The sequence below is a fragment of the Sturnus vulgaris genome, chromosome 8 (assembly GCF_052056855.1).
Source record: "Sturnus vulgaris isolate bStuVul1 chromosome 8, bStuVul1.hap1, whole genome shotgun sequence".
NCBI lineage: Eukaryota > Metazoa > Chordata > Aves > Passeriformes > Sturnidae > Sturnus > Sturnus vulgaris.
Window position 1 is genome coordinate 7,767,705 of NC_142250.1, and position 23,781 is coordinate 7,791,485.

General features: G+C 47.0%; 1 protein-coding gene across 1 annotated transcript in view; it reads left to right on the top strand.

Moving 5' to 3' along the window:
* LOC148222977 (TOG array regulator of axonemal microtubules protein 2-like) overlaps window positions 1-22,178 on the top strand; it is a 33,198-nt gene extending 11,020 nt beyond the window's left edge. The window contains exons 6-21 of the mRNA XM_088168645.1: window positions 380-589; window positions 863-929; window positions 2,486-2,492; window positions 2,576-2,736; window positions 4,209-4,252; window positions 8,898-9,059; window positions 10,296-10,491; window positions 11,775-11,880; window positions 12,628-12,863; window positions 14,372-14,524; window positions 15,914-16,031; window positions 16,985-17,088; window positions 17,417-17,621; window positions 18,829-19,045; window positions 19,669-19,755; window positions 21,943-22,178. Coding sequence (XP_088024771.1) covers window positions 380-589; window positions 863-929; window positions 2,486-2,492; window positions 2,576-2,736; window positions 4,209-4,252; window positions 8,898-9,059; window positions 10,296-10,491; window positions 11,775-11,880; window positions 12,628-12,863; window positions 14,372-14,524; window positions 15,914-16,031; window positions 16,985-17,088; window positions 17,417-17,621; window positions 18,829-19,045; window positions 19,669-19,755; window positions 21,943-22,178 — 2,309 coding nt within the window. The remainder of the gene's footprint in view (window positions 1-379; window positions 590-862; window positions 930-2,485; window positions 2,493-2,575; window positions 2,737-4,208; window positions 4,253-8,897; window positions 9,060-10,295; window positions 10,492-11,774; window positions 11,881-12,627; window positions 12,864-14,371; window positions 14,525-15,913; window positions 16,032-16,984; window positions 17,089-17,416; window positions 17,622-18,828; window positions 19,046-19,668; window positions 19,756-21,942) is intronic.
* The last annotated feature ends 1,603 nt before the right edge of the window (window positions 22,179-23,781 follow it).

The following is a 23,781-nucleotide window of genomic DNA, read 5'->3' on the forward strand; positions in this document are numbered from 1 at the left end:
CCAGCCCCAAACTAAGTGCATGTCCCCTGCCATCAGCTCTGCTGCTCCCAGTGCCCCGTGGAGCTGTAGGGCTGCTGAGCTGTGGGGCAGGGAGAGGAGCAGGAGGCTGCATGTGCAGCTGAGTCATTGCTGGCAAGCACAGGGCTTTGGGTTCCCTGCTGTCCCAGGGCATCCCAGAGGCCAGGGTGTTCCCCTGGGGGCTCTGTGGGAGTGGGTCAGGGTGTTCCGCTGGTTTGCCACAAGGGCCTGCTGGCAGGAGCACATTTCCCTGTGCAGCTATTTAGAAGTTTCCAGGAAATGTGTCTCATGAAGCATGGAGCTTCAGGTGCTTTAGATTTACCTTGTGGCCTCTGTTCCATGATGTGTCTCCACTTTGCAGGCCTGACTGGCAACAGGATTGCCAAGAATCTTCCCAGGCCACCTCCCCCTATGCTCCTAATATCCAAGCCCTTGCCTCCCATCCCGAAGAGCTCTCCTTCCAGCAAGCTAAGCAGGTTGTGGAATAGCAAGAAGGAGAAAGAGAAAAATGGCATGGGCTACAAAGATTCCAGTAAAAACAAGCAGGAGCTGACTTCATCAGGAAAAGGGAGTAAGGTAAGGAGACTAAGCTTAATCCTGTGTGATAGATTTTCATTTTATGCACTCTAGTGATTCCTAGGGAGGCTGATCTGGAACAGAGACAGAGTTAATGTAATACAGTAAATATTTATTAAGAGGCCTTAAAATGATACACCTGGAGCAGTGCAAGAGCCTGGCCAAGGCTACATCCAGGACGGATCCCAGATGGATCCCTCTCTGGAGTTTTTTTACTTTTATAAGATTTGGTCCATTTACGTATTGGGCGTTAATTGTCCGATTTCAGCTTCAAGTTACGAAGTTCCGTCCTCCTGGTCCACTCCCTACACTTTGTCCTTGTTTATGTTTTTGGGGTAAACTTGTCCTCGATTCTCAAGCTGGAAAAGGATTGTTGTGTCTATCTCCCCTGTGAAGAGAACCTACCAACACTTAATATGAAGTTCATAGTCCCACACCAAGTCAGCATAGACTCTGAAAAATGTAAAAGCTAAAACTCAAGGCATCAGTAGACAAGGACTCTGAGACCTTTTCCTGTGATGTGAGCCCATGGAAGTAACTGAGCCAAGGAAGAACTCAACTGGACACTTCATTTCAGGCTGTCTTTGCACTGGGTGTGTAGTGCAGACTTCATGTCCTCAACCTGTATTAATACCAAGATAGATCTTTGAATGGTTTCCAGGCTCTGTTGCGGCTTCTCCTCTGTCTTATGGCTTAGAAAACCCCAACAAGCAGTCAGAGCAGCTAAAGTTGACCAATCTGGCCAAGCAATCTTTCTACATTTAGTAACCTATGACTGTCTGTGAACAATGTCTGTGTCATGGTGGTGTTTTCTGTGAAATCTGTCAGGTTGGGATGGAAAATGATGTTTGCTGGAAAACAGGCAGTCCTGCAAAGTCAGTTCCAGGTTGTCTCAGCTTCTGAGTTGTACAGCCATGGCCTTGTGCACAGTTGTCTCTGATGCTATTTCTAGACTTCATCAGCTACTGGGCAGCTGTGTGCTCTGGCATGGCTTTGTCCAGAGGGAAGGGATGGGAGGTGGCCATGGGGAGAGCAGCCCAGAGCCCAGCCACACGATTGCCTTTGCAGCAGGACCAGCACCTGCAGTTGTTTTGGGTTTGCCGTGGGGTGCAGGAGGATGCAGATGAACAACGGCTTTGAAAAACAGAATGTCCAATCAAAGGCGTGTGTACTTGATTTCAGCATTGCTGAGAAAGGGCCCAGTATATCCCTGACAGGATCTGCGTCTTTCACTGGAGTTTTACTGGTCCCAAGTTGTCTGTTTAGCTGTGCCAGAAAGGATGGGATACTAAGGAAGGCTGTGCATCTGCCCCCACTGCCTCCATTCCCGTTCCTGGCCATGGCATGGCATCCTGGAGCAAGTTGGGCAGGCAGAGACCTTCCAGAGAGCAGCAGGGCAGGGAGCTGTGCTGATCCTCCTGAATGCCAGTGAGCCTGAGATGATGGAGGTGTGGGAGCTGGAGAGCTCTGAGCATCCTGAGAGTTCAGCAGCTCCTGGGCTGAAAGGCTGCTGGGGAACTGTAAGAGGGAAGGGCAGCAGCAGAAGAAATGAGGGGCTTGAGAAAAGCAGGTTTTGACATCCTGCAGAATGGCTTTGTGGAGACATAGAACGAGATCCGCAGTGGCTGTGAGGTGCCTAGGAGACAGAGAGAGAAGAGTGATCTAAACACATTACAATACCATCTAAAGGCCAGTGGAGGCAGAGGCACCCCTAAACATCTTGATGTCAAACATGGGGATTCCAGCCGGGAACGTAGCCCCACTTGCTGAGAAGTGGGCATGAGAAGAGAGGTGGCAAATCTGGGACATGGGCTCTCCCTCACCACTTCCCTTTCCACTCCCCATCCTGGGCCATGCTTCCCCATGTGTTTGACTTGTGTTTTCCTGTCAGGTCCCAGGTAAAAGCATGGCTAAATATCTTGGGCCATGAATGGGGGAAGGCTGGATGCTTCATCTGAGCAATGTGTTCTTCTCTTTTCAGGTTTCATTGCTGCATCCCAGTGTTGGGGATATGAAGAAGGGGTTATTGGGACCTCCTCTGATTCCCCCTATACACAAGTCAGTAGATCCCCGTGTTGGCAGTGCTGCAGGGTCTCTGCTCAGCTCTCTGCAGCAGGATGTCCAAGAGTCCCAGGAGATGAGGTAAGCCAAGGTGACTGCTGCTCCACTCTCCTGTTCAGCTTGCTCTTCCCACCTTGTGAGGTTCTTTTGGACAGTCAACTGTCTCCCATGTATTTAAGGAAAGCTCTGTGTATTCCCCATTTTGCCCATCTCTGATGATCCAGCTCAATGTAAAACCCCACACCATATGTCCCAAGAGCAGAGGTGATGATGGGGAAGAGCAGGTATAGCTTAACGGCATCTCAAGATGGGTCCTCTGCTGGGCTTGTCTATTGATTCCCTGTGTAATGTTTGTGGTGTCATTGGGGAACTGTATTGCACGGGGCTGGATACTGCAGCTCATTGAATACTGTGATCCTTGACTGTCTACTGCAGCACCACCCAGGAGCATATATTTGGACAAATACTGCATGCTGGAGTGGTGTCTGCAAAATCTGGTGTTGCTTCTTTTAGTTTTAACACGGGGTGCTGTTGTTCATGTGCCAACATTTCCTTTGTTGTAAAGAGAAATATAAACAACCAACAAAACCCAACCCAGAACTCAGTGGGAGTTACAGAGATAAAGGCAATGAAAACTAGTTTTGGAAAGCAATTATTTCCTGGGAGTAATTGTCAGATTCTGGAGAACACTGTGAGTTGCCAGCTGTTTGAAAGGAAAGGGATCTCAAAGTAAATGTCAGGCGTAATTTCCCTCTGCCTGGGCCTGCACTGTGCAATGAGATCAGAGTCAAGTTTTGAGGTATAGAATTAAAGTCTGATCAATGTTTAATAATGAGGCTTGGGATTAAAACCAAAAAGGGCAAGGTGCTAGAGACAAGTTATAGGACTGTACCTGATGGAAAGATATCAGTTTGGTAATGTGTGAGAAAATGTAGCTGTCAAGTTTATCTGAAGGATAAGGAAAGATAAAAAACAAGAAAGAAGGAGTCACAGAAATATCATTCCAATTGAAAAGCTTAGGTCGGGCTTTTAAAGTGTCATCTAGACATCCTTGCCTAGCAGCTGAGTTGGAAAAAGCCTTTTTCTTCTAGAAAGAGAAAAGAGGTGGAATATCCTTCTCAGGACACAGCAGTGCTCTGACCACATGCAGCACGAGACTGGCGCCAGTGTAAGGCACGAGCAGGCAAAGTCAAGCTTTGGCAGCAGTACCAAAGTAGCTGCCCTCCATACAGACTCGTGTCTCACCTTAGCAGCTCTTGCTGTTTCAGAGAGCCTGTAGGGGCCCCTTGGCTCCAAAAGGAGAGACAGCAGAATTGGGGAGTTAGGATGCAAGTTCAAGAATGAGTGCTGTGTTTCAGCTGAAGCTTGGCGAGCTCTGTCAGACTGCAGCAACTGAAAGCTTAAGGACAATTAATCAGCTTTGCATCATGTTGGATTTATGTGTTTCATTTCCTCTGTCACAGTGACCAGTTTGGGAAGTTTTGCTTCATTTCATGCTATACCACTTCCCTTTCCTTCTCCTCATATGTTCTTTTGTGCTCCTTTTTCTCAAGGCCACCATCCATCAGGAGAAGCAGCAAGGAGTCTGAACATGCAGGTAGGTACAGAGCATGTCTGTCCTAAAGTTCCCATTGGAATCTTGACACCCAGGTGACATTTTGAATGCTTGTTTAAAAATCACTCTTAAGAATTTCTTTAAATTTGTTTCAACTCCTTGATTGGCTCCATGGAGTCACCCAGAGCCCAGTCACTGCGAGTGTGGTCCAATGGTGCAGTGAAAATTCCTTCAGTGTTTTCTCCAGTGTGTAGTAGAGTGGCAGGAGCAGGAGTGGTACCTTGAGTCCCTGGACATTCAACATAAGAAAGGGATACATTCCTCTCCATCCTGCACATGCCCTTTATCTCCCTGCAGCATTTCTAGTGTTACAATTAGTAGAAAAAAGAAGGCATTTATCATGAAATGAAAAATGTTCCCTGTTCTTGATGTAGAAAACCTTTCCTTGGATCAATTTCTGAGTTTGACTCTTTGAGATATGAAGGAGTTTCATGGACATTGCCCGATTATGCACTATGAGAAATAGGGAAACTTCCTGTGACAGAAAGTCCTTATGAATTTTCCAATTAAGGAGAAAAAGATTTCTAAATGGATGCAGCCTATGCAGGGTCTGAGTTTGTCATCCTCTGACAGCACAAGCCCAAAGCCACCTATGGCAGGTTGACGATGACAAATCTCTTGCCTGACTCTCTCTGTCTGTGTCAGTGTTGCAGGCTGAGGCTGGGGGAGGAGATGCCTTCTGCCTTGTCCCCCCATCCCTGCCTTGGCTGATCCCTGAGAAGTAGAATTGTGGCAGACAAAATGGGGTCTCTGGTGCATCTGTGTCAGCCAATGCTTTCGAGTTGAAAGCCTCAGTGAAAGTCTGTTGTTATTGTTTTGCGTTCACTGGGCATGTAAAAATAGAAGAGATGAAATTTGAAGGGATAGTTTTGTTGATGCAGCAAAAGGGATCAGATCCCCTGGTCCCTTGGCTCCGGGTTGGTTCTGCCAAACCCTGGGTACAGCCCAGCAATTTTCTGAATAATTCAAAATCCCCTTGAATTCCTCACCCGTTAGATGAATTCATTGTAAAGGTTTGAGATACCTAACTCACTTGTTCCCTTATGAGCATGGCTCAGCCTCACGCAGAGGTAAGGTGGGAGCTGGGCTGCTCTCTGGCAGGAGGAAGGGTCTTGTACCAGCCTGGAGAGCCTATGCACATTGCCAGGGAACAGTTCTGCCCTGCAGCTGCCCCCTGCCATCAGCTCTGCCCCGTGGAGCTGTAGGGTTGCTGAGCTGTGGGGCAGGGAGAGGAGCAGGAGGCTGCATGTGCAGCTGAGCCATTGCTGGCAAGCACAGGGCTCTGGGTTCCCTGCTGTCCCAGGGCATCCCAGAGGCCAGGGTGTTCCCCTGGGAGCTCTGTGCAAAGGGGTCAGGGTGTGCCCCTGTCCTGTCTCAAGTGGCTGCTGGCAGGAGCATGTTTCTCTGTGCAGCTATTTAGAAGTTTCCAGGAAATATGTCCCATCAGTTATGGAGCTTCAGAATCCTTAGGTTTGCATCGTGGCCTCAGTTACCCTTTCTGTGTCCATTTTGCCAACCGGACTGGCTGCAGTGCTCCCGAGGAGATTACCCTAGGATCAGGAGTTTCCCTGCCAAATTCACAGATAACTTTAATTTCCATGGCCTTACCTTCCATCCATAATTGCCCTCCTTCCTCAAAGTCCACATTTAACTCTCTTTTCTTACTAGTCTGCAATGGCAAGAAATCCTTATTTGCAACACTGTTTTTTTCCTACTTTGTTGCCACTTGATTTTAAGCTCTTAAAGTATAAATGGTGTTGTATGGAATGATTAGTTTTCTGAATTTTAATAGCTGTCTTGGAGTGTATTTCAGAATGAGTTACATTGTTCTATTTGTATTAAGAAAATCAGCCTTTAGTCAGGCTGGCCCGAAAGTGGCCCAAGCTCATACCGCTTAGAATGAAAATCCTTGGGGAAAATGAATTATCTAGTGTCAAGAAAACAATTTATGTTTGGTAACACTCCTGCAATCTTTTAATGTCCTCTGAAATATTCCAACAAAATGAAGAAGATGTTGATCCAAATACATACAGGTATTAGAATCTGGGACTTCTTTTAGGAACTGGAAAGAAGATGTTTACTCAAATCAGCATAAGGGCAGATAAGAATCTCTGTCAAGAGCAATCTCCATCTCTGCCCTTCCCTATCAAACACAGAGGCTCTCCAGCATTGGGGGGCTGAGGCCTTCATCATGTAGCAGGTTTCAGTCTGCTGGCCAACACAGTAATGTCATGTCTCCTGCCAGTAGCCCATCCACTGGGATAGGGTCCAGGCATATGTACCCTGCTGATCTCATGCACCATCTCAGTGTCTTATGAGAGCTCTGCAATCTGGAACCTGTCTTGCCTGTTGCCCAGCATGATGTTTTTGAGGGCTTGAGTCTGCCAGAGATTTACAGGAACCTTTGCTTCCAGTAGCAGGCCTCCCACTGAGCCAGGCCAAGGAGATGGATCATCCCACGAGTCCTGGTCTTACAAGTGACAAAGACCTGAGGGACGGCTTTGGAAAGGTAAGGGATAAGCACAGGGATGAGCAGAGTTCCTTTCCAGTGGCTGTTTAGTGCTTGGCCCAAAATGTCCCTGAAAATCATCATTGTCCGTTCTTGGAGGATGGAGATACTCTTGGGAATGTATTTGACAGCTATAGAGCAATTGCTTGGCTGTTTCCAGTGGTACCAAAGTCACTGGTTTGGAGATGGTACTAAGGCCATGTCTGAAGCATTTTTTATGTGCAAAGGCCATTTTAGAGAAGTTGTAAATGGCAGAGCAAGCTGTACATCAGTGAAGGTGGGCAAAGGGCACCCTGAGAAGCAGAGATGCAAAGATTCTAATGTTGAGTATTAAGCAAGGCTGCAAAATAAAATGGGAGAGTTTGATTTTTCCTGGTTACCTTTCTGGCTGTATCTCACAGCCCTCTCATTCTCAGATTTTCTGCCCATTAATATCAATGTTTTTGCAACTTGTTTTCACATGACTGCTCCTTTTGGTCTCCTGGTCTCAGAGTCCTTTGGAGTTGAGTCCTTCAGAAGCCAGGAAGTGAGAAACAGCTGCAATTCCTGGCCAGGAGTGTTAAGCAACACCTAATTTCCCCTCCTTGCTGCATATTGCACATGTTTTTTATTCTCCTGCCATGGCCTGTAGGAACTGAACTGCCTGCTCAGTGGTCATGGGAGCTCTTCATTTGTCTTGGAGCATTCCTGTGACTTGAATGCTTCGAGCAGGGCTTCCTGTCATAGGTTGCAGTCAGAGCAGTGTAAGGTTGTGGCACTAAAGTGTTCCACCTCACTGTGTGTAATTGCCATAGTGAGGATGAGAGACATTCTCCTGAAACTCTTGGAATGTATATGGAGCTGGATTAAACACTATGGCACTCTATGGACTCTGTGCTCCTGATGAGATGTTGTGCCTGGTTTGTTAGTCTCTGCTCACAGGCTGTGATGTATTTCCATTACAACTAGGTTTGTCCGCCATTGTGCAAGTTGGCTCAAAAGAACTTAGAGCAGAAGAAAATTGAGCTTTTGGAGAGAGAGATGAAGAAAAGGAGAGAGGAGAAAACATCCTTGCAGCTGCCTCCACAGAGAGTTGAGCCCAGGGATGCAGCTGAAGCAAGTAAGTGGTGCCTACACTTGTGGTCCTTTTTGACCCCTTGCTTGTCATTTGCAGTGTTGCAATCAGACTGGGCGGCTGTTCCTCTTGCATCTGAGTGGAAGCTTGCATGGATTGATTTCCATTGTCCAAAGAAAAATCCAGAGGCATGAAGTGTCTTGCCCATGACCTCACAGAGTCAGGAACAGAATATCAGCTTCACCTCTAAAGTCTTTTAGAGTAGAAAATCCTCTCTTGCAAAGCAGCCTAGGGCTTCAGACTCTCTCCTGGAGAGCAGCTTCCAGGGAAGGTGAGTCCAGGAGAATGCTTTTCAGCCAAGGTGCAACCTGGAAGAAACCAAATTCAACTCCTTCTAGCGCTGAGCCAGTGCTTCTGTTGTAGCCCCAGGAGCAAGCAGCGTTCCCTAGTGAAACCCGGCTGAGGGGCTCTGGCTGTAGTGCTGTGTGCTCTGCCCCGGGGGTGGCAGCAGGGACCTTGGGGGCAGCACCCAGCCCGAGGGCATGACACAAGGTTATCTGCACTTTCTTTTGGGAACTTCCCCAGCCAGCCTCTGAAACAGGAAAACAAAAGCAATACTGGCTTGTCCTTGTTTCTTAGGGGAAGTATCACTGCAGTTTGGTTTTAAACTAGAAGAGGATAAATTTAGATTAGATATTAGTAAGTATTTTTTATAATGAAGTCGATGCAATGCTGGAAGCGTTTCCCTAGAGAATCTGTTGTTGCTCCATCCTTGAAGGTGTTGAAGGCCAGTTAACATGGGCTTCTGAGGAACCTGATCTTGATGAAAATGTCCCTGCTCTCAGAGCTTGGAGTAGGTGGTGGTTAAAGGGGCCATCCAACTGAAACTCTTCTAGGATTCTGTGATTCTGTGATCCTTGTCCCATGTTAGTTTGCCAGTGTTCTACTTTAAGTACTTTAGGATAACAAAGAGAAGCTACCCAGTTCCAGTAAGATTTCTCACCCTTTCCATCGTCAGGATGTCCAGCACACTCCACTTACAAGCTCCTCTTTGGTCCCTGCAGACTTTAGCCTACCACCTGTCAATGGCACAGCTTCCAGTGTGCAGAGAAAACACCCTGGTTATGCCTTGAAGAAGAAGGTCTTGAGGAAGCAGGACAAGGTGCCCTCAGTGCCCAGTATTCCCATCATCCAGGAGGAAGGCAGTGTCCCATGCAACTCCTCAGGTAAGCCTGCTCCATGGCAGCTCTTTCCCATACGGGTTTTTCCTTACACAAGGAGCACAAATTGCCTCCTGCCTCAGCCAGCACAGCTGGGCTCTTTGGTCCATAACTTGTCCTGAGAATGAACAGCAAATCTACTTTGCAGTTACTCCAGCTTGGTAGTACATCAGCAGTTGGTTCTTAGAGACCCATTGGAATGTTGAGCTGAATAAAGCAGTGGGAAAGGCCTAAGCTCTGGCTTCCTAAGCTTCTGCCCATCCTGATAGTCCAAAGTACAGTGCTGGTGCCAGGAGGTATCTGTAACTGCAGGGATGAGCTGCAGGGCAGTGTGCCACGGTGTGCTCACTGTGCACCTATGAGTGCCACCACCATCACTTGTCCACTGACCATCTGGGCCCTCTGCCTGTGCTGCTGTCCGGCTCTGCAGCCAGCTTTTCTGCTATCCCAGCAAGGCTTGTCTCTGCATGGCAGGCAGTGGCTTGGTGCAGACGTACTGCTGCTGTCACAAGTGCCCAATGGCTCGTGGCTGCTGCCATCCCACGGCCTGCAATGCCAAGAGGGGACAAGCAGTGCCTCCAGTGTCACCGCACCCAAATACAGTGGTGGTTTGTAGCAGATGACAGCCAGGAGGGGCTGCCTGGTGCTCCCAGGCTGTTTGCTGCCTGCAGGAAATGCACAGCAGATAGTCCTTAGTAGCTCTTGTCACTCCTTTTTGGATAGCCTACCGGTGCTATGATCCCAAGTACGGTGAGATAAGAAGAAGGGAGTTTGGAATGATCCTTGCAATGCTCTTTTCTAGTGATGCTATTTCCAAGTTCAGCATTGACCAGAATTGAATCTGGGTTGTTCACGCTTGTCTTGGTGCTGCCACGAGGCAGCTGCACGTCTTTCCTCAGGCAATTGCAGAGGGCCTCTGTCCTCAGGGCTGGAGGAAATCAGGGTGCTGGGACAAGAGAGGCCCCTGGGGGTTCCTTCCTCGGGTAGCCAGTCCCGCTGGTGGGCACAGTGTGGCGGGGAGTGTGAGCTCTGCTGCCTCAGGAACTGTTGCTGGCTGTGCTACCTGTGGCACTTGGGAGCTGGCAATTGCTGTGTGGGCAATTGTCAGGTTTAGCCTGGAGCTGTGCCCAGCTGGGGTGGCTGTCAGAAAGCAAGGAGCCCAAGGAGGCAGAGGGCAAGGAAGTGTGTGAGCCAGTGCCAGTGTGCAGCACATGGAATCCTGTGTGGGAGCTGGCGCTGCAGGCCACTCCATGGCGGGTGCCTTGCCCGGGGCTGCAGCGCTCAGGGCTGACCCTCTCCTTACAGTGACCTCGCAGACGGCCACTGGTGCCAAGCGCCGAGAGGAGCTGCTCTGTGGCAACGGGCACAAGGACACAGCCTCTCCTGATCCACAGCAGTCCTTGCGGGAGGCACTCTCCCTGCTCGACAGCGATGACTGGTAAGAAAGGCCCCGGTCACTCTGTCTCCCTCCTAGCGTTAAGGGAGGTTAGAAGTGAATCTTGCTAGTGCCTCTGAGCCCTGACAGCCCAGAGGGCCAAAGGGCCCTGGAGAAACCACTGCAGAGCAGTGAGAGGATAAAGATTGGAGAGCAGCCTTTTCTTGGCCTTAGTCTGTGCTGTTTCCTTATTTTCCCTGCTGCTCCATGGTGCTGCAAAGGACGTCTTGAGGGAAGAGAGGAAGCTGTGGGACGAGATGATTTGCTAGCTGAAGGCAGAAGCAGGATGGCAGCAGTTTTGACTGTAGAGATTTGGGAGCCTTGAGGCACTGGCCCAGTGGGACTGAGTCAGATTTCTCTCTGGTCCCACTGCTGACAGCAATGGCAGGTGACAGGGTCTCCCTGTGACCTGCTGCATGTGAGTCCCAGAAGGAGCTGCAGGGAGTTGCTGTTTCTGAGAAATGGACTGAGCTGTGCTTTCAAGTCTCACAGCGTGTCATTACTCCTGAAGGTGTCATGGCAGAAGAGAAGGAGAAAGAAATGAAATCCTTTAGGAATCTTGCACTTTTGGAATTCAACGTTTTCTTTCTCACTGCTTCATATGGGCCTGGGATGTTTTGTCAATATTCACCATGTGTCCCACAATTAGACACAGAGAGAAGGAGGCCCAGATGTGATAACACTACAAATGTTATGTGATATTGGTTGTCCTTTTGATATCTGAGTTAGCATCCACTCATTGGTGGATTCTTCATTCACCCAACGGTAAAGACACCATTCACACTGGGATAAGCATGAGAAATCTGCCGTGGTGCACCCGCTTGTGCCGTTGCATAGGCTTTGCCCTTTCTCTTCTGCTTTCTCTTCCCCATTTTTTTTTTGGTGCCCTGTGAAGTGCAGAGAGCTTCTGCAGGTGTGGGGGGGTCCAGGTGACACTCAGGGCTGCCCGTGGGATCGGTCACCAGCCCAGTGCAGCAGCCCTGATGCCTCACAGACCTTCCTGTAGCTCCGGACCTGCACAGAGCAAGTGGCAAGAGATTTCAGAAAGGCTGTCTTCTAAAACAGCCATAAATGAAGACTCTGAAGGCCCTCTATTTGCCTTTTGGATTTGTGTATGCTTTTGAATGTCACAGCTTCCTGTGGAAATGAGATCCACGATTTCATGATGTACTCCTTGAAAAGCACCTCCCATTGCTTGACAGAGCTGCCAGCTTGGTAATTTCAGAGGGTGCTGTCTAGTTCTCGGGTAGAGAGAAAAATCAATCTTTTTGGTACTTGCCTTTCAGGGAGACGAAGGAGAAGGGACTGGGCATCATCAAACACCTGGCTGGGTCCCATTCAGAGGTCCTGCTTTCAAGACTTCGTGAGATTTGCTTGGCTGTTACCAGTGAGGTGAGGACACTGTTCTAATTTGTCCCCTGTACTTCATACACGGTGTGTAGAGTAGATATGTGCTTGTTCATCTCCATGTGTGCTCAGGGACTACCTTCATTTCTGTTTTTAGACCTTCTATTTCTAATGTCTGTCACCTGTCTATAGGATCTGTGTGTACATGGAGCTGTATTTACCGGTAGGTTGGGTATCTGACACGCATCTTTGAGTGAGCTGCCATTAGAATGAAATGTGCAAATGCAGAAACAGATCCACTAGTTATGTTATTTGCCAGCGTCCTAAGCTCTGCCCGAGCTGCAATTCAACACTGCAAATTAGTCTGTAGACCTGAGTCTGTGTTTTCTGTTTCCTGGCTGAGTGCTTGACCAGCTGGTGTTGCTTTTTTGAAGAGAACAACATGACTCTTTATCTTAATGGCCTGTGCCTTTACAGTTTGAAAGCAGCACTTGCTTTCATTTGGTTCTTTGTTTATCACATAAAAGAGCTTAAAATCAAAGCACAAGACATTATAGAAGGGTTAAGTAGAACATTTTAATGAAATGGGGTTTTTTTTAGGCCTGCAGTAAGCAGATCTGAGGCCAGAAATTGGTACCAAAGGAAATGCCTTTCTGTGCTTGTGCTTTTCTGCTCATAAGATTCTTTTATATTCCTCTGTACACAGTGGGATCATTTCCTGGGACTTTTTTCAAAGGCAACCGGTTTTCTATTCAAGGTGATTCTTCTGTTTCCCCCTCATGACTTCCCTAGGTGGCCAACCTCCGGTCTAAGGTGTCCCACTCGGCCATTGTCACTCTGGGAGAGCTCTTTGTGACCTTGAAAAAGGACATGGACTCGGAGGTGGATGAGGTTGCTCGGGTCCTTCTCCAGGTGTTGTGTAACTGCCCAGAGTTTGTTGAGAAAGCAGCCAGTCAGACCCTGGGGATCATGGTGGACAATGTGACTCCTGCACGAGCAATGACTGCTCTCCTGGACAGTGGAGTCAGGTAGGTTCTTCTTCTTTCAGTGGTATTCTTCAGCTTCTAGTGTGCAGGTGGGAGAAGGATGAGAGAAAAAATGGGAATGGTGTGAAAGAAGGGTCCTGTATCCTTCATCTTCTGTCAACTCAGTGGCTGGATTCTCCAATCCACCTCATTTCTTTCCTCTTGTCCCCAGTTTCTGCCCTCCTGCAGCCAATGAGTTTTCAGAATCACAGAACTGTAGAATATGGGGAGTTGGAAGGCACCCATCAGGATCATTTAGTCCAGCTCCCGACATTGCACAGAACACGCCAAGGGTCACACCATGTGCCTGAGATTGTTGTCCAAATGCTTCTTGAACTCTGTCAGGCTTGGTGCTGTGACCACAGGTCTGGGGACCCTGTCCCAGTGCCCAACCACCCTCTGGGTGAAAAATCATTTCCTGATATCCAACCTAAACCTCCTCTGTCTCTGCTTCCTGCTGATTCCTGGAGTTCTCCCAGTCTGTCAGAGTTGCCTAAATGTGGTGAATGGTGGGGAAGAGAAAGTGCCTGCAAAGGCTAAGGATTTGTTCTTTTGTGCTTTTGTGGGAAGAGGGACAATTGCAATTGCAGCTGTGATCACTCTTTGATATTTCACAGCTCTAAGCGTGGAGGCCCTGGGAAAAACCATGCATCCTCATCATTGCATTAACTTGAGGAATAAGGAGGATACTTGATGGGGCATGGAGCATATGGGGGACAATGTGCTGCATGTGGCACAGGCTGCACAGCAGGTGCAGCTCCTGCCAAAAGGAGTTTTGTCTGACTATTCTGGCCATAGAGCTCTATTTTCTATTCAAACTGATATTTCATGTTAGCCTTGAGATGATGAATCACTTCACAGGCACCTTCACAGGCCGACTGCCATGAGACAGCTGAAACAAATGCTGCCTTAAGTGTTTGTGCTAGACCTGATATTTCCCAAAAGACACTCTCTAGAGCAGGACAACCTGTCTAAAATGACTGCCATCCTTTCTCAGCTTTGGAATAGGGAAAAACATTCAGATGTATCCCTTGCCAAGCCTCAGAGAAGAAAGAGGCTGCAGTGCTGTATATTCTGCAACTTCACGGCCCACAGCATGTTTCTCCTGCGTTTGTTGTTTTCCAAAGCTCTGCAGATTTGGAGATTAATGGCTGGATGGAGCCTCAGTCCTTCTTCAGCGCTGTGTAGTAGGTACCCTCTGATGGGTCAGCAGGAATTGTCTTACATTTCTAAAGAAGTCATATGTAATCTCTTTCTTTAATCTTTCTCAGAGTAAATATTGAGAAAGCAATTGAGTATCAGATAGTGCAGGGAGACTGAATTCCTCCCTCTTCCTTGCAGGCAGTCCTTCTTGAGTTTGTCTGAGGACAAAAGCTTCTACGGGTGTCTAAAGTGTCAGGGAGAGCCCAGGCCTCCTTCCCCCAGCAAGGACAGGGAGCACGCTCTGGCCAAGGCCTGTGCTGCTCTTGCTCCTTCTCCCTGTGTCCCAGTGTTTGCTCTCCTGTTCCCAGGAGCCGCCACGTCCAGGTGCGGAAGTGTGCGGCCGAACTGCTCCTGTCCCTGATGGAGAAAACTGGAGTCACGAAGCTCCCAGGCACAGCCAGGGCTGAGAGGCTGGCGCACGCGGCAGGGACGCTTGCTCAGGACCGTCACAAGGACACAAGGTAATGATCTTCATTTCACCTCCTGAGACAGGAAAACTCTTTTGTGTCTGTCTGTAAAGGCAAAACCACAAAAGAGTGGAAACAAAAGGAAATGTGAAGTTACCTCAATGTGTGGATGAAAGCCAAAGAATCATGGAATGCACTGAGTTTTATGGGACCCATGAGGGTCATTGAGTCCAGCTCCTGGCCATGTGCAGGACATGCCAAGAGTCACTCCATGTGCCCAAGAGCATTGTCCAAACGCTTCTCGAGCTCTGTCAGGCTTGGTACTGTGACCACTGCTCTGGCTTGCCTGGGGAAATGACTGTACTGGGTAACCTGAGGTTGTCCAATAGGAATGAGTATTGCCAACTTCCTGTGACTTGAAGGATTCTTTTCTGAGATCAGAAGAGCTCCGATTAGCCAGTCAAGCAAAGCCAAAGGGCTGGCTAATATTCATCACTGAAGCATACCAAACATCTATTTCTCATTAACTTAAGACTTTCCTAGAAAAATTTCAGGACTCCTTAGCTAATCTATGTAGGCTTTCTAAACTTCTTCTGCAGATTTCTCTAATGCTGTTTTCTGAGGCTCAATGACCTCCAAATTTCTTCTTGAAGAAAACTGTGGTTTCCTACTGGCAAAAAAGGGAAAGAGGGGGAGCAGCTGGGATCTCAATCAGTCTCCCTGGCCACTGTTGATGGCCACTCCTCCTCCCTGCTGGGACACTCCAGTTCCCCAGACAAGGGACCCGGTCCTGCCCCCCTGCCAGGCCTGCAGCCTGCAGTGGAGCCAGGCCGGGCCGGTGTTTCCTGCATTGCTGCTGGAAGAGAAAGAGAGCTCTTTTCCAGGTTAGCTTCTTCAAAATGTGTGTTCATGGAGTGAACTATCTTTCTCTAATTACTTCCTCAAGCTGTCAATAACCAAACCAGCGTTCAATTAGTTTCATCAACTTGCAAAGCAAGTTCTCATAAAGAAAACCTCTCTCTGGGTCTGTCCTCCCCAGGTGAAACCAGTACAAAAGCATGAGGTGTTTTGTCCTGGCTTCCCTACCAGTTCAAGAAAGGCAAATTATTGTGCAATGGCAGCAAGGCACTGCTAATAGGATCTGATAACCAAGCAGATTTGTTTCACTTGTTCCCTGGGATCCTTAGATCCCACAGAAGCACACCCACAGATGCAGAGTGAAATGGTATTTTTTGTCTCTCTGCTGAGTAGGCAATGCCTTCTCATGCAAGGATTGCACCTAATGAGTTATAAGGTATCAGCCTCTTTGATTAACAGACTTCCTTTGTTCACTTTTCCTTCCTCCTTCCCTCCCTCCCTCCCTTCCTTCCTCCTTTCCTCCCTCCCTTCCTTCCTGGAATCCTTCCTTCCTGTCTTCCTGTCTTCCTTTCCTTCTTTCCATAGGCATTATGGACAGGAGATGGTGAAGATGTTGATCAATCACCAAAAATGTAAAATGCTTTTGGAACGATCCATTCCCGCCCGTGACCTGGAAGATATTCTGAGAAGAATGAAGAAGAAAGTAAGTGCTTGGCAGGAAAAATGTCTCTTTTTTGCAGATATTGCCACTGCTAATAGGAGATCAAACATGGGATCAAACATCTCATTCCTCTTCTGCTGAATCATTTTGCTCTTGGGAATGAGCTGTTAATTCCTACCCTGTTCATCTGCAGACCATGAAGTAAATTATATTATTAGGGGAAAGGTGAGGTTTTGAATATTTTGAATATTGGTCACAAACAGGAAAGGGGAAGAGGAGAAAATGGGTTTATATTTGGGTGTAACCTCCCATAACATTCTCCATACTCTGCCCCTAGTAAAGCAATTGAGTGAGAATAGTGCATCTGAAGATAAGAGAGTCATTCCAAAACACACTGGAAGCAGTAGTACCAAGAAAATTTCCAAAAATGCAAAAGATGTCCAAGTCAACCCTAAGTACTAAAATTACCGTCTGTCTTTGGGAATACTGCCTTGCTTTCACGCCCTGTGGAGCTTGAAGAAGCTTGGTAAATTCAGCAGCATTCAGTAGAAAATGATTTCTTTGTTTGAGGGGATTTTTTATTCTTTTTAATATACGAAATAGAAGGGATTGTGCCTTTGTGCAGAACCAGGGAGAGCCAGGTTGAACCAAATCACTATGTAACACAGTGAGCCCACCTCCAAAGAGTCCAAATTTTTCTGCTGCTTCTTTAAGAACATTCGTTGACACCGGTTTGCATTATTCCCATTTATGCTCCGGACTCATGAATTTGGGTTTTAGACTGCTGCTCAGTATTTCATCACCCATAACCTGCCTTGAGCTATTGCAAACAGAGTGTTGGCATCACTGATTCTCTGGTCTGTTTCCTTCTGTCAGTTTGGAAATATTTCCCTAAGCCTTGGCAGCAGTGATCCTGGTTCTAACTTGCGTTTTAAACAGGCAATTTCCTATTTAATATTCTAAAGATTGATGGGGCTTTCTCTATGTCGTTGTAGGGGATGGAAGAGCAGAAGGGTGAATGCCCATCTGTCAAGAGCCCAGTGAAGAAGAGGAGCGATGGCTCCAAGAAGCCCCAGGCCACATTGCCTTCTAGTCAAAGGTACTGAGCACTTTTGTTAGATGTGACAAAGCACATGACAAGCTGGACATGTCTCTTCCTCAGGAAAATCTTTCTGGCTGTGATGGCCTGTGTCAGAGATTGTTTCCTTTCCCTACAAATGCTCTGTGGCACAAAATATCTACTTCTGCATTAATAATATGTGTAGATTGTCTCCTGTAATGAGTGTCGTGAGGTCCACAATGATTTTCAGAGCCTCATGATTTTCTAGCTTGAAATCACATCATTAGGAAGGCTCATCTTGATGCTTTGCTCACAATTATCTGCAGGTATTGTCACCAACAAGTTGTAATTTCCTTTTAATTTCCAGGGTGAAGTCAACCTCTGATGGACGCCTCCTCCACTGTCCAAAAGCCCAGGTCATGTTACCTCCAGCTAGGGATGAAACGGAGATGCTCCAGAATCTTTACAATCTTCTGGAAGCCAAGGGGTTTGAGGCACGGCTGGAAGGAGTGGCACTCCTCCTAGAGCTATGCAAAAACAGCCCCAAGCTCGTCACCACTCACATTGTCCAGGTATGTAGGGTATCTTCACTGTTCCTTCCCTTTAGCTCCTCTCCCAAGCCTGTAGCAGTAAAGTTAATTCAGTGTGTCTTGGCACTGCATCCTGGCTGTTTGGGACAGGCTGGTCCCTCTGACCCAGACCAATTTAATGGAGGTCCAGGCTTCAGGACAAGTTCTTTCAGTCCAGCTGCATTTGACTGGCAGGTGCCTATTGATGCTGTTCATCAGAAGATGCCAGAATTTTCCATTGGTGTAACTTCTGCTGTCTCCTAGTCCCAGTTGGGTTAAGTGAAGGGAATCCAGCCACTGAAAGCATGGCAATTATTCTCTAGACAAAAAATGGGTTTGGATGGGGAAGTGTCAGGCTGGGCTAGTTTAAACCAAGGGTACTCTGTAAACTCCATCTTGTCTTGCATAAGCAAAACTCTGGCTATTTCTTTCCATTCTTGTCTCCATTCCACTTGGTAATGATGGTGCTCACCCTTGTTGGGATTTTTTTTCTCTTTGGAAAAGGAGGAAAAGGGCTAAGGACAGGTCTCATCCTTCTCCTCCCAGAAGCTGCTTTTCCCCTTTTTCTAGAAAATGGTGCCTAATAATCACAGAATCACTAGATTGGAAGAGACCTTCAAGAACATTGAGTCCAGATGTGGCTGTCAAGGGACTGAACCTGCTCTAATGAGAGCTGTACAGCACATTAAATTTCAGAAGTCTACCTGTTAATTAGACAAATTGTCTGGATTCTGGAAGAGTTGATCAGAGGCCTGCATTTCTGCAGACAGGTTCTGAGACAGACAAAATAAAACTTAGATGTCGTCTGGCATAGTTTTGCAAAATCATGAATTGCTCTCAGTACTTGAGGCAACTACATAGAAAAATGAGCATTGTAAATATCTGCTTCCATACTTGTAAAGCAAAGGTAGTCTTTTGAATGAATAAATGCAATTAATTTAATGATTTATAGGTGAAGAGAGACACCATAGGAACTATTCTGTCCCCACACAAACCTCTAAAAAAGAGATGAAAATCTTTACTCCAGAATGAGGTTGCGCAGCCATTCCAGTGAGTGGCCCATAGGAAAAGAGTGAAATTGTGCAAGCATTTACTGACCTGATAGAAAGGATTGCATTAATCTTTAACATTGCTGAGTGCTCATTTTTACATCCCTTCTTCAAACAAGGACATTTTAATTCAGCTTCCATGCTCTTTGTTCTCTTCACAGATTTTTGATTATTTTGTCCTGAGAATATCTGACACACATAAGAGAGTGAAGCAAATGGCGCTGGATGTGCTGGCAGAAATGATCACTATCCTGGAAGATGCCTTGAACCCGGTGATCATCCGTCTGGTGGAAGGAATGCTAAAGAACCTGAACTCAAAGGACCCCGGGGTTCATGCTTCAGCTGTGAATGCTCTGGAAGCATCCATTGCTCATTTAGGTAAGGCTGAGCCCTGACATGGACTCTCCCCAACTGTGTCTCTGCCTCTCTGACACAAGAGAACACTGAGTGCCTTGAGAGCTCTTGGTGCCTGTGGAACACTCCAGCTGACATCCATGGGGCAGGATGGCTGTAGGAAATAGCTACACAGGCAAGGGCTGCTCTAAATTCCTTTGCTGCCGAGATTTATGTCAGCTCTGAAAATGCTGCTCAAGGGAAATAGGCCTGAAAAATGGAGTGTTGAAGAGGCACATCTTCAAGGGCAGTTTCTACTTTCTCCACCTCAGGTGTTCTATGAACTCATGAACTGCCTGATTCAGTGCCTTTCTGTATCCCAAATCTGAGCTTCTTCCTGTTTACTCTGCAATGCAAAACCCTTTCACTTCTTACTTGTGACTTAATTCTTGAGATTTCTGATGTGAAATGTCTAACATAGCTCCAGCAGAAAACTTTTCATTTACAAATGTGAAAGGAGAGGCTGGAAGGAAAGAAGAACAGGATTCAAAAATCCACAGAAATTTACTTGATTTTATAAAATGAGGCTGCCATTGCCCTTGCCCTCCCCACTCTCCTTTCTCCTATTACCTCAGAAGAGTGAGCAGAAATGTGTGTTTCTCTTGTAGATAAAGTATCACTGATGAAAGAGTTCAGCCACCAATGGAGTCAACTGAGTGGCCAAGCTCTACTGGATGTGACAGAGCGTATCACAGGTATGGCCTCCCCTTCTAAGCCAAGAGGTCTTCCCAGGAAATATTTACAGGGAACTCCTGTGAATAGACAGTAGAGTAGCTGCTCCAACTGGGGAGGTGCTGAGCTTGTCCCTGCTGCCCAATCCCCATGGCAGGTGTGTTTGGCAGGTTTTCCCTGGCTGCTGCAGAGGTGTGCAGCACCTGAGATGGGGACGGCGCTCGGCCTGGGGGCTGAGCTCTCCCTGGGGCATCTCAGAAGCCACGTGCAGGAAAGGGAAGGGCTAAAAATACCCGAACTGGCTCCTCTCTTGGAAGCTCAGGGACATCTGTGATCCATTAGGGAAAATGGTGGCAAGTGCTGTTGCAGGGGATCCGTTCGTCTTGTGCTCACAGGATTCTCGTTTTGCTCTTGGAAAGTTTTGAGGTTGAACCCTGCAATGCCTGGGGTCACAATTAGGTCGAAATTCTACACACATATTAGAGGCACAGATTTGGTGCAAGGCAGCCTTTGGGGGCAGAGGGGCAGAAGCAGAGTGCTGAGGCTCCCTTCCTGTGCTGTCCAAGTGGCATTGGACTGAATATTTCGGGCTGTGCAAACAGTGTCTTCCTGTGTCGACACTGTCCAAAATGCTACAATTGCAGCTGATAATTGATCCCTCAGAGGAGCTTGTTGTGTCAGCAACAGGCAAGGAATGGAAAAATGATAATCTTAATATATAGTAGAGAAGAAGATTTATAGCCTTGCTTGAACTGGGGCTAAATCCACTGCCAAGTGAGGCAGCATTTTTATGTGCAAGGTTTGATACACTTTGTGTCTTCATTAGGAATCTCAAAACGGCAGTGTTCAGTGATTAGGAATGTCAAAGGCCCTTTAAAAGACATTTGTATAAAGAGGATCTCCATGAAGAGGGAATTTATTTTTGGAGTTATTTTGATCTCCTTTTCAAAGAAAGGAATGAAACATAAATTAGGACTGCTTTAGAAAGAGCAGATGTTCTCTCAGAGATTTAGTAGGAACAGCCAGTTGTTTCTCAAGTCCCATAGTGACCAATGTCTTTAATTGCATTTAAACTGAAATTAATTTCCACTTTGAAATGGGTACCATAACCCTTTTCCTGCTTAGTAGAATTGGTTTTGGGTACTTTCAGGAGCTGTTTAAATGCTGATGACTGCTGGTGGATTAACAGCATAGAAAAAATGAAGTCTCTTCCACTACAGAATAAGAAGTGGCTGCTATAAAAGTTTTGGCCTGTGCATAAAATAAGAATGTACTGCCGAGCATTTTAGGGTTTGATCTCTCAGCCAAATCTGCCATACAAGGAGCCAGTTGGTAGGAAATTTTAGTGTGTGTTTGATATAGTTCAGGAAATGAGCAGGGAGCAGGCTTCAGAGAGAATATGAAAAACCCCTCGTGATTTGGTTAAAATTCAGTCCCTTGTCTATTATTTTTTTCTCTCTATTCTGCTGTTTCAGTACACATTGCAAGAAAAAAAGGCCATTAACATTGGAAGGGGAAAGGCTATTAAAATGTGGAGATGCACAAATGCCACAGCAAATGGGTCTGGTTAGTTATCTAAGACACCCTGAGGTTTTAAACAGCTGTTTGTTGGAAGCCACAAAAGCATTCTGCCAAAGACACCAGCTGGTCACTGATGTTTCTAATCCAACTGTCAAGCAGCACCCATCTCTGGTGGGCTGGAGTTTGGAAGTGTAGTCCAATACTGTCCTTTGGTATTTGCCACTGAGCAAAGGGAAGAGCCAGATTAGATTTTTGGCACTTGACATCAAGGGTCACAAAAATGGAATCACCCTTTATATTAGAAATCTCTCAATTGTCTCTCTATGGTGCATTTCCAAATATTCAGTGTGGATTTAGAAACTTCCTAATGGAAATAGAAGAGAAGTTGACATTTCAGTCATTAATCTGTTCACTGCATCAGTCTATTGATGCAGAAACAGATTGTGAAATAATTTACTAAAGGTACAAAGTCTCATAAATATACAAGGCTCTGTTTGGAGAAATTAGTCCTGAGGGCTTGGTGGTTCTGTGCTGGGAAGGCTCAGCTGCTTTGGCCATTTCTGGATCGTGGGGCTCTGTGTGCTATTTTGCTGATCTTGCCAGAGAGGCTTCCCAGAAGCAAAACCAGAGGTAGATCCTGGTTTGCCTTGAGCTTGGTGGTTAAGGAGCTTGTGTCTCTGTCCTGGCAGTGCTTGTGGAAGGGGTTTATGGCAGGAGCCCTGAAGTCGTCCAGCGCTACGCCCTGCCCGTGCTCTGGTCCTTGCTGGAGAACAAGGCGCTGCCTGTCCGAAGCGCCAATGTCCGCACTGTGGTCACCAGGCTTGCCTCTGCCCTCCACGAGGTGATGGGCACCCAGCTGCAGAAGCGTGCTGCCAGCCAGCCTCCACATGTGCAGAAAAACCTCTCCAGCATTTTGGGCTGGTGAAGGATGGATGCTCTCCAGAAAGTTGACCAAGTGCTGAGATGGACACCTCCGGATTTGACATTTTAGCTGTGCCAAAAACGACGAAATACTAAAGAAGGGCGTGCATCTGCCCCTGCTCTCTCCACTGCCCTTCATAGTCATGGCATGCTCAGGGGGCCTGAAACAACGCCAGACTGAGGACAAGGGGAAGGCTGAGCAAAGCTCAGCCTCACACAGAGGTAAGGTGGGAGCTGGGCCACTGTCTGGCAGGAGGAAGGGTCTTGTGCCAGCCTGGAGAGCCTGTGCACATTGCCAGGGAACAGTCCTGCCCTGCAGGTGCCCCCTGCAATCAGCTCTGCTGCTCCCAGTGCCCCGTGGAGCTGTAGGGCTGCTGTGTTGTGAGGCAGGGAGAGGAGCAGGAGGCTGCATGTGCAGCTGATCCATTGCTGGCAAGCACAGGGCTCTGGACTCCCTGCTGTCCCCAGGGCATCCCAGAGGCCAGGGTGTTTCCCTGGGAGCTTTGTGCAAGTGGGTCAGGGTGTGCCCCTGTCCTGCCTCAAGTGGCTGCTTGCAGGAGTATGTTTCCATGTGCAGCTATGTAGAAGTTTCCAGGAAATATGTCCCATGAAATATGGAGCTGTAGAGCCTTTAGTTTTGCTTTGTGGCCTGTGTTAATTCTTTGTGTCTCCACTTTGCAGACCTTACATGCTGCAGTGTTTCCAAGACGTTTTCTCTGGACATTCCTATGTGGATTATCTCACTAAGTCCTTCCCTCCACTCCAGAAGAGCTCTTTCCTCCAAGATCAGGAAGGAGCTGCCACCTGTCTGAGAACTGATTGAAAGAGAGGGTTCATACATTAGCCTGTAGAGTTACAGATGTACATATGTTATGATCGGTAGCTGTAGGTTTGAAGAAACAGGTTTCGATTGTAGAAATGTGTAAAACAGGGGTCTCTCTCAGAGAGAGATTAGAATGCAGGAATTGAATTAAAACCTTTAGATATTTATCTAAAATATATTCAGCCACTATTATATGAAATAGGGATGCAAGATTAACTTTTGAGTAAGTAAGTGAGAATATGTTTTACATGCCTTAATGAGCAAAAGCCTTAGGATCCAGTGTAAAAAACAAGCTTCTAAAAAAAGCTTTAGTAAGTGCTCAAAAACTGTTCTAGACATAATAAAAATACAGTAAGAGTACTGCTTTCATTTGTCACATAAAATAGAAAGGCTCTATGTGCAAGTTATACATGAACTTGCATATTATAGAACTAGAATTCTAATAGGTTTAGTAGAAATGCTTCAGATTCATGTTTTTAGCTCATTGGGTAATTTGTAAATAAGAATCCAGGCACTAGGGAGAGACTCTCTCTCCCCCTCTCTCCTCACCACCGTCATCACTGTCCGGAAGAAGATTGGAGCTGCTGCTGCAACTTCTGTCTCTGCTTGAGAGTCTGTGCCAGGCCACAGCTTCTACCTCTGCTCAGGACTCTGTACTAGGCTGCAGCTTCTGCTTCTCATCAGGACTCTACTTCAAAACCTTTTAGCATAGACTTTAACACCTGGGACTCTTGCTCTTTTGAAACTGATGTGCCTTTACAATAAACAACTTTACAGCAACCAA